Source organism: Echinococcus granulosus (assembly GCF_000524195.1).
Source record: "Echinococcus granulosus chromosome Unknown EG_S00012, whole genome shotgun sequence".
Taxonomy (NCBI): domain Eukaryota; kingdom Metazoa; phylum Platyhelminthes; class Cestoda; order Cyclophyllidea; family Taeniidae; genus Echinococcus; species Echinococcus granulosus.
In genome coordinates, this window is record NW_020170392.1 from 1601002 (window position 1) to 1615927 (window position 14926).

At 38.6% G+C, this 14926-nt stretch overlaps 2 protein-coding genes across 2 annotated transcripts; both read right to left on the bottom strand. All coding sequences in view use genetic code 11, as the record gives it.

The window, feature by feature from the left end:
* Nucleotides 1-3142: 3142 nt before the first annotated feature.
* On the bottom strand, nucleotides 3143-4978 carry EGR_02719 (neurotracting/lsamp/neurotrimin/obcam related cell adhesion molecule; the record flags this gene model as incomplete). The annotated part of the gene is made up of 6 exons (XM_024491968.1): nucleotides 3143-3226; nucleotides 3316-3431; nucleotides 4168-4309; nucleotides 4341-4412; nucleotides 4592-4794; nucleotides 4849-4978. 6 exons carry the CDS (start codon nucleotides 4976-4978, stop codon nucleotides 3143-3145), a joined length of 747 nt encoding a protein of 248 aa, XP_024353783.1.
* Nucleotides 4979-12397: 7419 nt separating this feature from the next.
* EGR_02720 (hypothetical protein) lies at nucleotides 12398-14653 on the bottom strand (the record flags this gene model as incomplete). The annotated part of the gene is made up of 3 exons (XM_024491969.1): nucleotides 12398-12603; nucleotides 12679-12841; nucleotides 12917-14653. The coding sequence occupies 3 exons, from the start codon at nucleotides 14651-14653 to the stop codon at nucleotides 12398-12400; spliced, it is 2106 nt and encodes a 701-aa protein (XP_024353784.1).
* Nucleotides 14654-14926: the final 273 nt, after the last annotated feature.

Sequence of the window (14926 nt, forward strand, 5' to 3'; positions counted from 1 at the left end):
CTGAGCGGTCCGCATCTCTTACCGGTTTAAGGTAGGTCTGATTAGGACACGATTTCCCACAACTAGACACCATAACATAGCTCGAAAAATGTGCAACCAGTGTCTCACCTTATTTATTTATAACTCAGAGGTTCATGTTTGTACATGAATCACACAAGTAGCATCCCTTATCAAATCAAATAAGACGTAGAAAACAGTAGACGCCATATTTATCCCCAACATTTCCGAGCACTATATGTATTTTCCTTTGCTTTCTAAGGATATGCAGTCACAAACATACTCCAAACGGAAAAATATCGTATGTTAGGTGAATTGATTACAAGCTATGAAAACGCGTACTTACATTAGTTCCCACTGCTCCATAACTTCGGGTTTTTTCCAGCTCATACTTGGCGCTGTCGTAAAGGGGAATGTTGTTTAATTTGGGATCGTAAATGCCCTTAAACCAAAGCAAATCCGGATCCGGATAGCCGTTCACAATGCACTCCATTATGACATCGTAATTGCTGTCACTTTTCTGTTGAAATCGGGCAAAAGATGCGAAGCATAGTTTTTAGGACCTTTTTCTTTAATCAGTATGCCTCAAGCCTTGCATGAAAATTATAAATGGCAAAATGTTTGCGCATGATTGTGATTAGTTTGACTATGCATTGTTGCTAAGTTAACTTATCTATTATTAACAAAAATACATCATCAGGCAGCAATAAAATTAAATAATTTGTCAAGCAAGTGTTTGACGTTTCACTGGTCACTAATAAAGAAATTGTTAGGCACCTTGCTGACAGCGTTGAGATTATGTTTATTTATGGCTATTTTGGGTATCATTCTATAGTTTTTAAACAAAAAATTTCGAATATGTGGAAAATAAGTTGAAGCATTAACGATGTTTCTTATTCTACTGAGTGTGGTTCCCCAAGCATACCTGTCGAAGCGTCCGAAACCATGGACTTAGCTTCGATTATTCTATCCATTTTCATTAAAAGTATTATTAATTTAAGCAAAGATATTCTTCTTACTTTACTTTTACTTCTTATCTTCTTAACTCATGAACTATATCAAATCACCCTTATCATGGTAATCATGGAAACATGCGGCACAACACGACCTTCGACTATGCATAAGATGGGAAGATTATAGCATTATACACCATGAAAACTGATTCGATAGTAAAGTGTTCCTATGCGTGAACATTCAAGAAGCCAAAGTTTATCATAAAGTTGTTTCAGTGGATGAAACTGGACTTGATGAACATTTACAAAGTATGTTTTGTAAAAATCAGAAAATTAAGGAGTTCTACAAGATGGTAGGAAAGTGGGTAATCAAGCCAACCTGACCGTAGGCTCCCTTATAGCGCGCCAGACGAATTTGTGGTTTGTAGTTGACCTCAAGCATCACATCGTACTCGGTGGAACCGTAGACGTTGTTAGCAGCGTGGCATCGATAGATGCCTCGGTCAAAACGGTTCACTCGAGGTATGTGGAGTGTTTCGTTCTGTGCGTAAATTTAAGTGATGCAAAGTATATCAACATCCCAGAAGCGAAGAAGTGCTCTTCATAATTAAGTCTTCCAGCCATTATACTTACCATTTGATATGATACAAAGAATAATGTATCAAAAACTTTACTGCTGGGTTTATATGACTTCTAAAGTAAATACCATTTGAATGTACAAATAAAAAAAAATTATTTCGGACTTTTTCTGCATCAGCCTTTATTAAAACAGAAAATTTGTTAGCATCTTGCCATTGGGTCTTCCTGGCCTCTCAAATTACCATACCAATGCACACTCCTCCAAAGGTAGTTTTTTGATTGCAAATAATTTTTATTTTTTGGCTTAATTCTTACTTCCAAGCGATTAAATGAAAAACATTCAAGTCTTGAGTTGCCATTAGGGCACACTTTTGCATGTTATATCTAGACGTAATATTGAAATACGTCTCATTTATATTTGATTCTACTTTGTATGGAAACAATGGCCTTTGATAATTTTCTAGGCATATTCTGCAAAATCCTGACAAAGTTGTGTATCGGTTGTCAAGGGTTACGGTAGGGACGGAAGTGCCGTGGCATTCTTGATTTGTGGATAGGCCGCATAAATGTCACAGAACAAACCCAACAGTTTCAAAGCGAAGGATAAATTTTACCCAAAAGCACTGTAAAATAAGCACATTTCCCAAGACAAACAAAAGGCGGTTCGCCCAAATAATTGTGATGGCTTATGATTGCTACATGTAAATAGATTTTCGGTATGAAAGGGTGTGTAGAAATAGTTTCAAATCCTTGATAAAAGCAATCTGAGGCAAGAAAAGTTAAACGCGATCAAAGCAAACAATAGATTAGATTTAAAGGCTTACAATCCTTGATAGGAATTATTGGTGTTTACTACTAATATTACCAGGAAAAGGATATTAAGAATATATGAACCAATTTTTACCCTTTGAAGGCAATATGATTACATTAAACATGTTTAACATTTGACTTTTTGTTTGATTTTGGTGAATCCACCGAAGCGTTATTTAGTAAAAAACAAAACCCGGTATCCCATTCAACAAACTTATCGACTGAGTTTGCAAGCTCAACGAATGCAGCCATCAGGTCTGAGGTTTAGGGCAGGTGGAAAATGAATTATTAATTCTTCGCATTGGTGAGTTTAGGTTACGATACCAAAACTCTATTTGAGACAACACTTCAGAATTGACAGAGGACAGTTGTTACAATTGATAATGCACTCCCTTTTTTTAAAGATGATGACCTGATAGGGAATAATTAAAGTAATAATTACCACGTTAAAAAGTAAAATCGATATTTTTTCCACACTCCTAGATAGCTATCTTTGCAATGTTGTTATAATAATACGGAAAAATTCTATAACACGCCATATTGTATAGCATTTAATCCACATCGGTTCTCAGCAATTCCTCTTGAGTTATTGTCTGAATGTGAGTGTTAATCCATTTCCCAGAATGTTTAGGGTTGACCACTATGAAAAAGAATAAAAATTTGTAACGTTCAAGGAGCTTAATTCTAGCACTCATACGGAACCATTAGGAATATGCAATTCAATTTTATCATTAAAGGCAAATTTAATTACACATGACAAAGTTAAACTTGATAACAACCAACACGTAAGTGCTTTTATTGGTCTAATGAGTCTTGCCATTAGGTTTGCACAAGATACAGATAAATGTATTTGCAAAAATTTTCCAAAAATTTTTTAATGAAAAATTCTATCATAACCAAGAAAAACAACTCAAGACGGTAACTATAGCAGTTGGCTATGCACACTGTCACACTGACGACCATGGCAATCAGCTACCTTCTTTATAAATGAACATAAAGGAATGGCTGATATGGTATATTTTCGAAGAAATAAATCACAATTATTAATCGGCGTACTTTTATACGTTTGGCTTAAGTCTATTAAATTGTATGCTTAAAATTATTTAATAATGGGAAATAAACCATTCATAACGCATATTTACAGTGTGCTATAATCACTAAAATAGATTTGTGCACATAAAAATATATGTACAAAATTTGTTTTTTTAAATAATGTTACATCCAGAGTTTATTCCATTTTAAGCCAATATGGTTTAAATTGGGTAGTTTACTTAATTTATTCAAGTAGGCAATGACATACATAGATTCGCTGCGGTGAGCCTGGAAGATTAAGCGGTCTTCCATTTGCTCTCGTCCAACTGACACGGGGTTGAGCTGAGCCCTGGGCTTGACACACCCAGGTCAGGGAGTCTCCTTCATCAACGATCTTCGATGCAAGCCCTGGAAGTATGATTGGCGCCTGAGTCACTACTAAACGTCCATAAGCCTCCGGCCACAAACGTCGTGGCAACGATTCTTTGAAGAAAATGAATAAAAATATGACAAAAAACATAACTCAGACCTAATATTATATAATATGTGGAAATGCGTCGAGGGAGAATACAGGTTGTAAGAGCATGTTTACAATCTCTGTAGAGCTTTGAACATTTCCATAAAATTTACTGCATAGAAATAAAATACCTTTAGCAATATCTAAAGTTCAATTTCTCCTCGATTAGTAAATGAGAAGACTCACTGATTTCCAGGACGCAACGGTACATTCCATTATCGGTAATATCGGCAAAACGGACTTCAAGTTGGTAGGTCTGAAGACGGTCAACGTCCATACCTGGCATATTTGGTGCAAAATCAGGTCTTCCAGGAAAAAATCTTGCTTGATACTTTTCCAGTCCATAGAGACCTATGCGTACTGGCTCTAGAAGTTTGCTGCCGATGCTAATTTGTCTCTCCCCATAATACCAGCTCGCTTGCTAAAAAAACAATCACAGTGCAACTATTTACTAACAGAATCACATCATAATTGTCTATATCTGAAATAAAACTTGTAAAGTTTTGCCCTAACAACTTTTTTTGCTAATAAGGAATAACTACTGCAAAAGTTTTAGCATTATTCATTCAAAAAATGTTCGACTTATATAAAGGTTATCGTCACATTTTCAGAGATTCGGCAGTCTACTAAAAAACGGCCGCATTGCACCATAGATTCGCAAACTGCGCGGAAGTAAAAAATTATTGCAATTATTTTTTCTTACATTTATTTGAGATTCATCCAGAACCATCGTACAATTTAAGTAACCAGTGTTTTTCTCCTGAACAACTTCAACATTGATCGAGTCAACAATTTGAGGTATGAATTGATTAACGCCCGAAGTGTAATGTGCAAAAACTAGATTACCAGCTCCAACAGCTAGAGAGAGCACAAATAAAATATATTTGTACATTAATTTAATAAACACTAAAATCCGAACACAGCGGTATTTATCAATATATTAAAATAAAATCCATTTACAAATCAAGGTCATTTGCCAAAAAATTGGGAAGAACTGTGCAGTTAAACAAAAAAAATTAAGCCAACCAAATAAATATTTTTTTAAAAAAAGCAAGCTAATATTATTGTGTTCTGCTCGAGATAAACGCATGCTACTGTCATCAATGCGAGGGTCTCAACAAAAAGTATAATATTTTCTTACACAAATTAGGCTACCGTACACTTACAAGAACTTATTTAAGCTAAACTTAAGCAGTGCTATTATAAATCGAAGAATTTGTAATCAGTGTTTGCCTTTTTATTATTTGTAAATCTTCCAATCCGTTTCCTTACCGTTATTTGTATAAAACGTTAACGTGAAAAGTTAACTTTGCTCAGTCTTAAAATGGTGCGCCATCTTTTGCCACCATCGCGTATCTCATTGTCTTTAAATCACCAAAAAGTTACTTGAATTTTATGTCAATTTAATCTTTTGGGGCGACTTCCAAGGAGTGCTGAGTTCTTTTAGATCCCTTTGTGCACTCAATCAAAAGTTTCCTGATTAAAATGTCTTCTTTGTACGTTTTCCACTTTTTCCGTCACTTAAAAGTACCTTGATTATTGTGATTGACTCATCTATCCGAGCCAATTTTTTGCGATGCCATAGAATTCGTACCTATTGTTATTTACGAAATTTTAGTTACTAGCACCAACCTTGCGCGACTCGGCTCTCGACTGATTCACTTGGTTTTTTCTGGGCATTAAATTCCAACGCACTTTTATGCTTGAAATTATGTACCGACGGTAATCCCATCCACCCGTGAGACATCTCTCGACTTATTTTTTGGCAAATAACTATTATTAGCTCAGTGCAAGTGCTTAGATTATCGATTCTCAGGGCCGAATTTTCTGGAACAACGGAACACCATGTGTGTTTCGCGTGGCAGTAGAATAGGCCAATGCACCAATCAGTAGCCTCACGCCCCCGCGTTCGAATCCCATTGGTTGGCATTCTTAGCTAGAACGCGCCTCTGCAGATCGTTTGGCAAATCCACAGGTCTAAATTCGGCCTCGATTTTCGTCCTCCAAGTTACATTCTACACTCAATAAACCAACTGTAGCTAGGTTCTTATGTTCATTAGTTTCTAATGTGTCAGACGATCGATTTGCCAAGATGGTTTTGAGCTTCTCAATTACTCTAACTAACGAGAGATTGATGCCAATGGGCTGCAGACGCTCATGTGCAAACGGGTGTTGATAGATTTGTCTTGGGTGTGTCCAAAATTTCATGAACATGCGTGTTTTATTATCACTTTACCGGTCTCCAACCCGTCTTACAAAGTTGTTGGAATTACAGATTCGGAGCCGTAAGCAAGTTCACTAGATGGGAGTTTATGATGAATGGCATATTGCTTGAGAGCCTCCAGGTTTCGCTCAGTATAATAGGATTTCATGTGAATATGGTATTTTTTTGTGTCGAGAATTGTTAATTAAACAGCAGCATTGTTTGAGGCAAATGTAAGTTAATCCAGGAGAAAACTTTACACCGTTTGCACTAAAGAGACTCGTGTAACTTCCGCATATTAGTGAAATAATTGTAGTTTTCAATATCTTACGCGACCAACAAACCGGTTCCCATTCTAATGGGAACGTAGAAAATCACGTTGCATGTGATTAAATGTTCCCACACTGGTAGTGAGATGATTTCATTAGTATGGCTTGCTGTTCCTCTGAGGGCAAGAGCATCATAGTACTTATTTCCGAGGCTAGAAATTCATGCGAGCATGCATTTGTGGTGGGGATTGCAACACATGAAGTAGGTACAGCGTGGACCTGATCGGTAAAGAACTGCAGATAGTAGAGAATGTCATATAATCCCCAGCATTAGTGCAAATATTTAATCTTAAGAATTTATCAGCGAGAAAACCAAAATATCATTGGGCTGTTATAGAAATTGAAATATTCCACCCTTAGAGTATGTTTAAGGCCACTTCAACTAACAACTGGGGAACCAGTGAGAATGGCTATTTTAAAGTTAGCTTACCGGTAAAAAGGCGACTTGTTGTATTTGACCCCTATAAGATGTAACAAGTGGCAATTGTTCAGGGGTTATAATCGCTATAAAAAACAAATGCTCCAGTTACATAAGAGTGGTGTAATTGTTAATAGTATCTGTTGGTTGATTTCTTCTAAACAAAATAAGTTGCGCCTACGTAGAGCAAGCTAAATGCATCGGCAAATCAAGCATATACTCTGTCCAGGTGCAAATACTTTCAACACGCGATATTTTGTGCAAAAGGCCTTAAAATTAGACCGTAAACAATAACAGTGAAGTTTAGGTAGCATGGAACATACGGAAGGGCTAGAAAGGATGACGGCTTCATAACTCCGTGATGGTTTAAGAAGTTGTTTGTAAATTTTTATCCACATATTCAAAATCATGTCCAAAAGTAGCAATCCATATTAATTTTAAAAACAGTGTTAAATATACATCAAAAATAGGTTATATTACATCAAATATTGAAAGAGATCACATGGTTCTGTGAGTTCCAGGGTCCGGTCTTAACGACCAGTTCAAATTAACTTGAAGATATATTAGAACTAATAATGCTAAAAAATGGCAAATTCCACCATTACTTTCAAGTGATGTTATATTTTTGAATGCTGGCTATGTAATGTCACCCAAAGTAAATAAACTTCCGACAAATGGGTTAAGTGACGGTCTCAAGGCAAATGTGAAAGGCGAACGAATGGCCCAGCTCTTCTTTCGAGAAAAGGACTGTGAAGGATTTTTGGGTACATTCTCACCCCTTGGAGAGGAAAAGGGCTTCTACGCACATTGCTCCGAGCGTAACACCCACGTTGGTATTTCAATAGACCACCTTTTTATCTAAGCAGCCACCACCTCTCCTTTCGTGAAGAGTAGAAAGTATCGACAAATCTGCCATTCTTTAAAGAATCCCCAAGCGATATACTAAAGCACAATGCCAAAACCATCTCAACGTATATTGCATGAATGGCGATTCCATGAGTTTACCCTTGCATGGCGGTTTCTATGCAGTTGCAGTCCCTTTTCTACATCTCAGTTGTAACTAACTACTCAATCAGCCGAACGTCAGCATCAGCAAACTTCGTGCTCTGTGTAATGACATTTTAAAAGGTATGACATTCGCAAATCTAATTTATCGGTTGTTGTAATCATGCGTTTAGGAACAACATAAATCGAGTTTTGGGTATTAAAATAATAAATAATAACCAGAAGTATTTAAAACAATCTTATTCAAACGCATCGACTGTACACATTTATCTTAGACCAACTTTCATTATGATTACCCTGTAATTAGGAATGAAAACGAAAGCCACAGTGCTGCTGGAATTTGTTCATGCCATTTTGAGAATCAGTGAACCTTTCTTGTAGTTTGCGAAATCGTTTAAAATACTATATACAATCTACAGCAAAATGGCTAAGGAATTCTCTGAATTATAAGATAATGTCTCTCTGTTGCTACATACGCACTTGGCATCGTATACCTCAATTAGGAAACCTACTTGCATTTTGTTCTTCAATTAGATATGCAATGGCCTTTATTCTTGCGCGATTAATTATGAAGTATTCTATGTCCTCTGTCTTCTTAATTGTAAAGAGGCACAGTCGATCAGTTTTCTACCTCGCCATAGTTATAAAGTGTAGATGCATGTAAGTGAGGCGATGCCTCACCATTAATTCATTTGAGTTCCCAACTCTTGGATTTGGTAATTTCATTTATGGTCATTTTGAAGATCGGTGGAAAGATGGAGAGTGGGAAAAAAAGGACCAATTAATAGACTAGAGAGTGAAGCTTACGATGTGTACAAGTTTAACTTTCAAATCGATGCCAACATCCTTAAATCCCAAATCGTTTGGTGGTGTTGCTTTATGTAGAAATGTTGATAAAGTAGACTACGAATGCCATTTGACATGATTATTTAGTAAAAAAAAACGTTCCTTTCCCACTCGCAAAAATAATAAACATGAGACACCTTGGCTCCAAATATTTTACTCCTTTTTTTTGAGACTGATGGTCCCTCCAGAAAAAGCATATTATGAAATTACCGCATTGCTTACAGTTCACTACATATCCACTGTTAGATCACGATCTCGACCATCATTTGTGGGTTTCTATAGTAGTATCAGGTTTTTTAATAAATGGGAGGGGTAATTTTGAGTTGGGGTACGTTACAAGGCCCAATGCTTCGAGCATGATTTGTAGAAGCCGAGTCAGTGTTCTCGCAACACTGCAGAATTAACCAAATAAAGTGCTATCCTGCAGATTTCGTAATAGTCTTTACCACCCAATTGCGCTAACACCTTCAAGAAGTGCCTGACTGTCACTTAGCTGTCACCTAATCAACATTTAAACGTTGCTAAACACATCACAATTAAGGCAGAAATTTAGTGTGGATTAATTTAAATTTTCAGGTTTGTAAAATCCTGGTGTATTTTGCATGAAATCGTAATATCTGAAAAAGCTTGATTTATTACTGAAACACCACATTTCAATTAAATGTGCTGGAGAGTGCTCGCCCTAATATTTTTAGCCTATTCCCATGTTAGTAACTCCAATCTAGCAAAAAGCCACACAACACACAAGTGCAGGTTTCCCAATTCTCAGGAGGCAAAGTGTGCAATTTCGTTGATTCAACTCCTTCCACAGTTACTCAAATGTAATCTTGAAATCACCCAAGACTTATCAAATTGATATTTTTAAGAGAGAGTAGTTTTGTAAGAATCGAAGCAGCTATACAAGATTTCCGTTCCACTTTTCTTTAAGTTCGCACCATGCAGAAATGCATCTAACAATTTGGTTGCTGGTACGACTTTTTCAGCACATACATAGACTGTTGGAATTAGTTAGGTTTGATGGGTCACCTTAACAAACTCATTACCACAAATGTGTTTGCACTTGCTTGCATATTTGACTCAGTTTAAAACAACAAAAGTTTTAGTACTTGAAAAGGCGTGCAAATGCGTGCTAGATAGCTGGAGGGTGAGAAAGTGTCACACTTTGCCACTTGGCAGCGATAAAACGCTAATCCTTTATTACTTTTGTATCAAAATTAACATTCACAATAACATGCTATCAATAACCATCTTTATTATTATTATTATAATTATTGAAATCTAGGGCTCTACGCCACGATGTAGTTGGAAAAAGGGGTTGATGTTACAAATATTTTGAAGTTTCAAAGTGCAAAGGTTGTGAAAAGCTCTTCCAAAATTTCCACAGTGACTGAATACATAATCACATATTAAAATAAAAAACTACTTAAAATAGATATTTGGGCAATCCGCAAAGTGGGCGAGAAGTTGAGAACCACAAACTATGAAAGTTTTGTGTAGCTCTACCCTCGCATTGAGAAAAGGGGGCAACACCTCCACTAAGTACCAGTTAAAAACTAGACTAATCTAATGTTCCTCACGGGTGCTATGGTAGATTGCACCCAAACTACCGCCTGATAATGTGAAAGTCTTCACTAGCATGAGAAAGCTAGGTGGAGCATTTGGAGCGTTGAAACTGGAGTGATTCTTAAGCCGTTATTTAAAGCGTCAATGCCAAATTCACGGAGATGACTCACGGAGCGGATTGCTTGCGCCACGTAGCTTTGCAAGCAAAACAATGCCAAGATATCAGAGAACATACGCAAACACTTTTCTTGCTTATTCTCTTCCTCTCGTCTATTCGCAATGGTGTAAATTCTACTTACTCGTTAATACTGTAGTGCCGACTCATCCACCTCAGGAGAGATTCCATGCGGTGCATTTAACTCTGAGTTAATATTACTCATATCCTTATAAAAACGCCACGCACAGACAGCTGTCAAACTAATCTTTTACGTTGACTTCTCGCTAGCCGCAGGTAGACGCTGGGTAATGCCAGGGTAATTCACAGCCATTTTTGCAGGAAAGTTGTTTAATTTGCCTGTGTGGCAAGGTGGAGGGCAATAGTCACATATCGCACAATCTATGTAGTAGATAAACAAGACCTCGAGATATATATCACCGCACCAGCTCCACCGTACAGACACAGTTTAGGTATTTTTCGAATTACATAATCAACATCCTATTTTCTAGTGCAGCTAACACTTCGCGTATCCTGTAAGCAGACGGCATGATGCTAGCTAGCAAAGTAGTTAGTTTCGTGCCAAAAAGGTAGTTTTTTGTCTTTAATTCTTAATCAAGTCGAAAAACATGGCAGTAAAGAATGGTGTGACTGCAAACTTCCAATTTTCTGGAAGTTCGCATTGCCATAAATAAGTTCCAACATTCCGGGACGTTGCGTTCTCGCTCAGGCCCCCCTGTTTGGGTGACATTACGTGCAGAAGTACTTTAAGTGGATAACTATAGGGCCGAGGTCAAGCATTTACTGTAAATGGGTGAGACTGAGAGCAACGCGTGTCTCTGGTATTCTCAGCTGGTCGGCTAGCTACCACCTACCTACACGTCGTGCCCTCTCGTCTACTAATACCTGTCAGCAAATAAAGGCATCTGTTTCGAAATCTACCTATTAATCACTCTGGCTGAGAGTTCTACAGAATCTAAACTCAAGCTTACAACACCACTTCAAAACAGTAGCTTTCAATGTAAGATCATATAGTGGCAGTGGTGCATGTGTTTACAATTCGGAAATGTGACTGTTAGTGTAATAATGGTATGATTGCTATCAATAAAGTAGCAGGTTGCTATGAAACGAATGACAGCTAATTTATTCTCCTGTATGGATACGCCAAGGTGATTACTTTTAGAGAAAAGAAAATTACCAAAATAATAGTGAAACACCACTAGAGTTCGGTGGACGAATAGCAGAAATGGAAATTTTGCAAGTTCTGTCCCCAGAAGTATGTTTATCTGACGCCAAAGTGGTTCTAAATCTAGCACAAAGCCACCAACTTGTGCGTAGATGCGCATGCACTAGACGGCATTTGAACCCTAATAGACATGTGAGAGGAACCAAATCCCAGGCCGCATATTGCATTTCACTAATGAACCACGAAAAGTTAACGAATTGATGAGGGTTGAACTGTTAGAAGTCAAAAGGCAGATATTTAAAAGCAGTGCAGGGAATATTCAGTTCTGAAGTGATTTCTATGATCATCAGTTCATTCTTCGATGCAGAATTCACCAAAACACCGTGTATTCTGATGGTAAAATGGATCACGAAGTCATTGAAGTTGAGTCGGAATTAAAACTTACCAAAAGTGCTACAATAACTGAGTTGAATTCTTCAAAAAGGAGATAATATTGCACAACAACGACTAGCCAACGGGTCTTCCGCGTGCACTAGTTGGTTGTAGGCTGATCAGAGAATTTTTCAGCGTTGGTTTAAAAATTTAACACCTTCCTTCAAAGTCACACCAAACATAATGTCCATTAAAAGTGATTATTTTGGAACATTAATTGGAATTATTCTGGGACTAGAGGAATCATGGGCAAGGTTACAATTACAGAAGGGGGAGGTCAAAAACAATAAGGGAACAGAGTTATTCAGGTAGAGACTATGGTACAAAAGGAGAATGAGAAAGGAGACTAGGACCAATGGGAGCCAAAGTGGCTTTACTTTTTAGACTTAGGCCTCATAGCATGTCGAAGATTACGCAGGAGTGTTGCCGTTCGGTGCCGTTCAGTCTTCTGAGAAGACGATGGCAAATTCGCCAACGCTGATGGATCAGACGCCCCACTTTGAGCACATGCCTCGACATCATCTTCTGATATAAGGCTTTGGGAATAGGGCTTCAGAGGGACGAAGTCATCGCAGGTGGCTAAAAAGTTCAACAAAAGATTAAAATGTGTTGGTAAAAAGAAAAAATTGAATGTTCTACGTAGACAAAACTTACAATTAATGCCATCCTGCTTCTGAGCCTCCACAAGGAGACGCTCTGTCATCACAGCTAAACGTTGACTACCCTGTGAAATGCCGAGATAGATGCGAGCCAGACGGTTATTGGCTTCCCGTAATCGATCTCGGAGATTCCGATTTACATTAAGTTGTTGTTCTAACTGTAAATGAAAGAGAACGGGCGTGAGTCTCCCAGCATAACTTCCACAAAAGAAAGAAATTTGGTAAGGACATACAGTAGTTCCGATAGCATTGTATTGTTGAGTCAGCAGGTGCGCCAATGAACGCAGCTCTTCAATATCATCTAGTGTCTCAATAGCCCAGATCAATTCCTGAATAGGGGCCTTGGACCAACTGCGCGGTGGACTCGGAGAATCTGGAATTCTTTTGAAATCAACGTGTGCGGCAGTATCTGCCACGGCCTCGTATACCAGCGAGGCACTAGCATCTCCATTAAGGAGACGACTCAGACGAAGACTAGTATCCAATAACTCATCGGCCCGTGTTCGCAGTAATTTGGATCTTGAAGAGCGCTTTACTATAGAAACCATTTCCTTCAGGAGATTCCAGCATCTACGAAGCAGGGATTTGATTTCACTTCTGGATTCAAGGTTGAGGGAATTGTGGCTTATCTCCGAGGCTGGTGTCGACGGACGTGGTGGTAAATCATTTTGAGAGGACAGAAGAGCCTCAGCAGTAGGTGATCCATAATGATGGCCATTCGTTACCGCTGGAAGTTCACGGACCTCAGGAAGTTTTACCCGGTAGACTGGCAGACAAGAGGGGTCTATCGGTTGAACCATATCCCAATTGGACATCAACTCAAGCTGCGCTTCAGTACAATCTCTCGAAGGAAAAAAGTTGGATGTAGATGAGCGATTAATAAGATTTTCTCCACCAGGTAGATTGTTCAAAAGATAGAGTACTTCAGTGTCACGAATGTTGAGAAGTCTACGTAAATACAATTCTGTGGAAGGAATCTCAAAGGACACAGAAGGGTACGACGCTTTTCTCACAGTGGGAGCATTGAAAGGTTGGCGGGTGTCATCAACTAACCACAATCGCAACTTGGAGAGTTGATTAGCCAGTGTGGCCAAGGGGAATGGAGAAAGTTTTTTATAGTGGCCTGTGTATGTCGACAACGATTGCAAAAAGGCATCCAAAGACTGAATAACACGGCGCTTTTGTAAATCCTGTTCTGTCGAAAGATCAAGGTTAGGTTCACTCTGACTGTAGTACTTTGTCAACAGCTTTGGCTTTGTAGCATGTAAAGATAAAAATTCGGCCGAGAAAGTTGGAGCTAATGGAGAAGTACGGAACAACGGTTCCGACTTCAGACTGGATTTGGCATTCAGCTGCTGATCCACCTCAGCAGGTGCCAGATGACAAATACAGGTTAATCCAGCAATCGGCACATTTGGGGTGGGCCGTAATTTGCTCGAAGCGCGTTGACATAGGTTCTGGAGTCTGCTGAAGAAATCGAACCAACTTGATATTAGGAATTCAACCTCATCGTCGAGAGTGGATTTTTCTTGAGCACAACCAAGGGCCTGATAAATAGAGCGCCGCAATTGTGCATGGAGGCAAGCAGCAACGCAAAGGAGAGATTTAGCGATAGATGACGAATCGCATTCCTGATCATGGTTCCTATCACAATTCGTGGTAAGAAAGTCGGCAGCAGATGAAAGGAAACTTGAGTCAAACGGTTGGAAAGTGAATGGAGAAATGCGGTCATTATTCAGATTAGATCCAACATCCATGGCACTAGAGGCAAGAGCCAAGCTGTGAAAGGCAAACTTCAGATCAAAGAGGAGAGAAGAGAGCTGCGCGGTCAGAGAGGAAACAGAAGAAGAAAGGATTGGGAATTCAAGGAAAGAAGAAGGAACGGAAGCAATGTTCATGGTATCACTAACAAAGTGCTGAAGAATAAAAACTTTATCCAAGAGTGAGGCATAAAATGAAGAAAGGGTCATTGGACAATAATCCTTATGGTGATTGCGAGAAAAAGAACGATCGTCATGACAACCAGGAATGAAAGACGAGGAAGATGAAATAGGATAATTAAAAGGAGAGGAGGGAAAAACATCATTTGGAGAAGGAGAAGAGACATCACCAGATAAACCGACGGAAGTAGCTAAGGTTTGTGAATCAAGAACCAAAGACGACGATGTATTAAAAACACGCGGCACCACCACCGGCAACTCCGACACCGACATCAACGCTGAATCGCGAGCTTTGGCCTCACT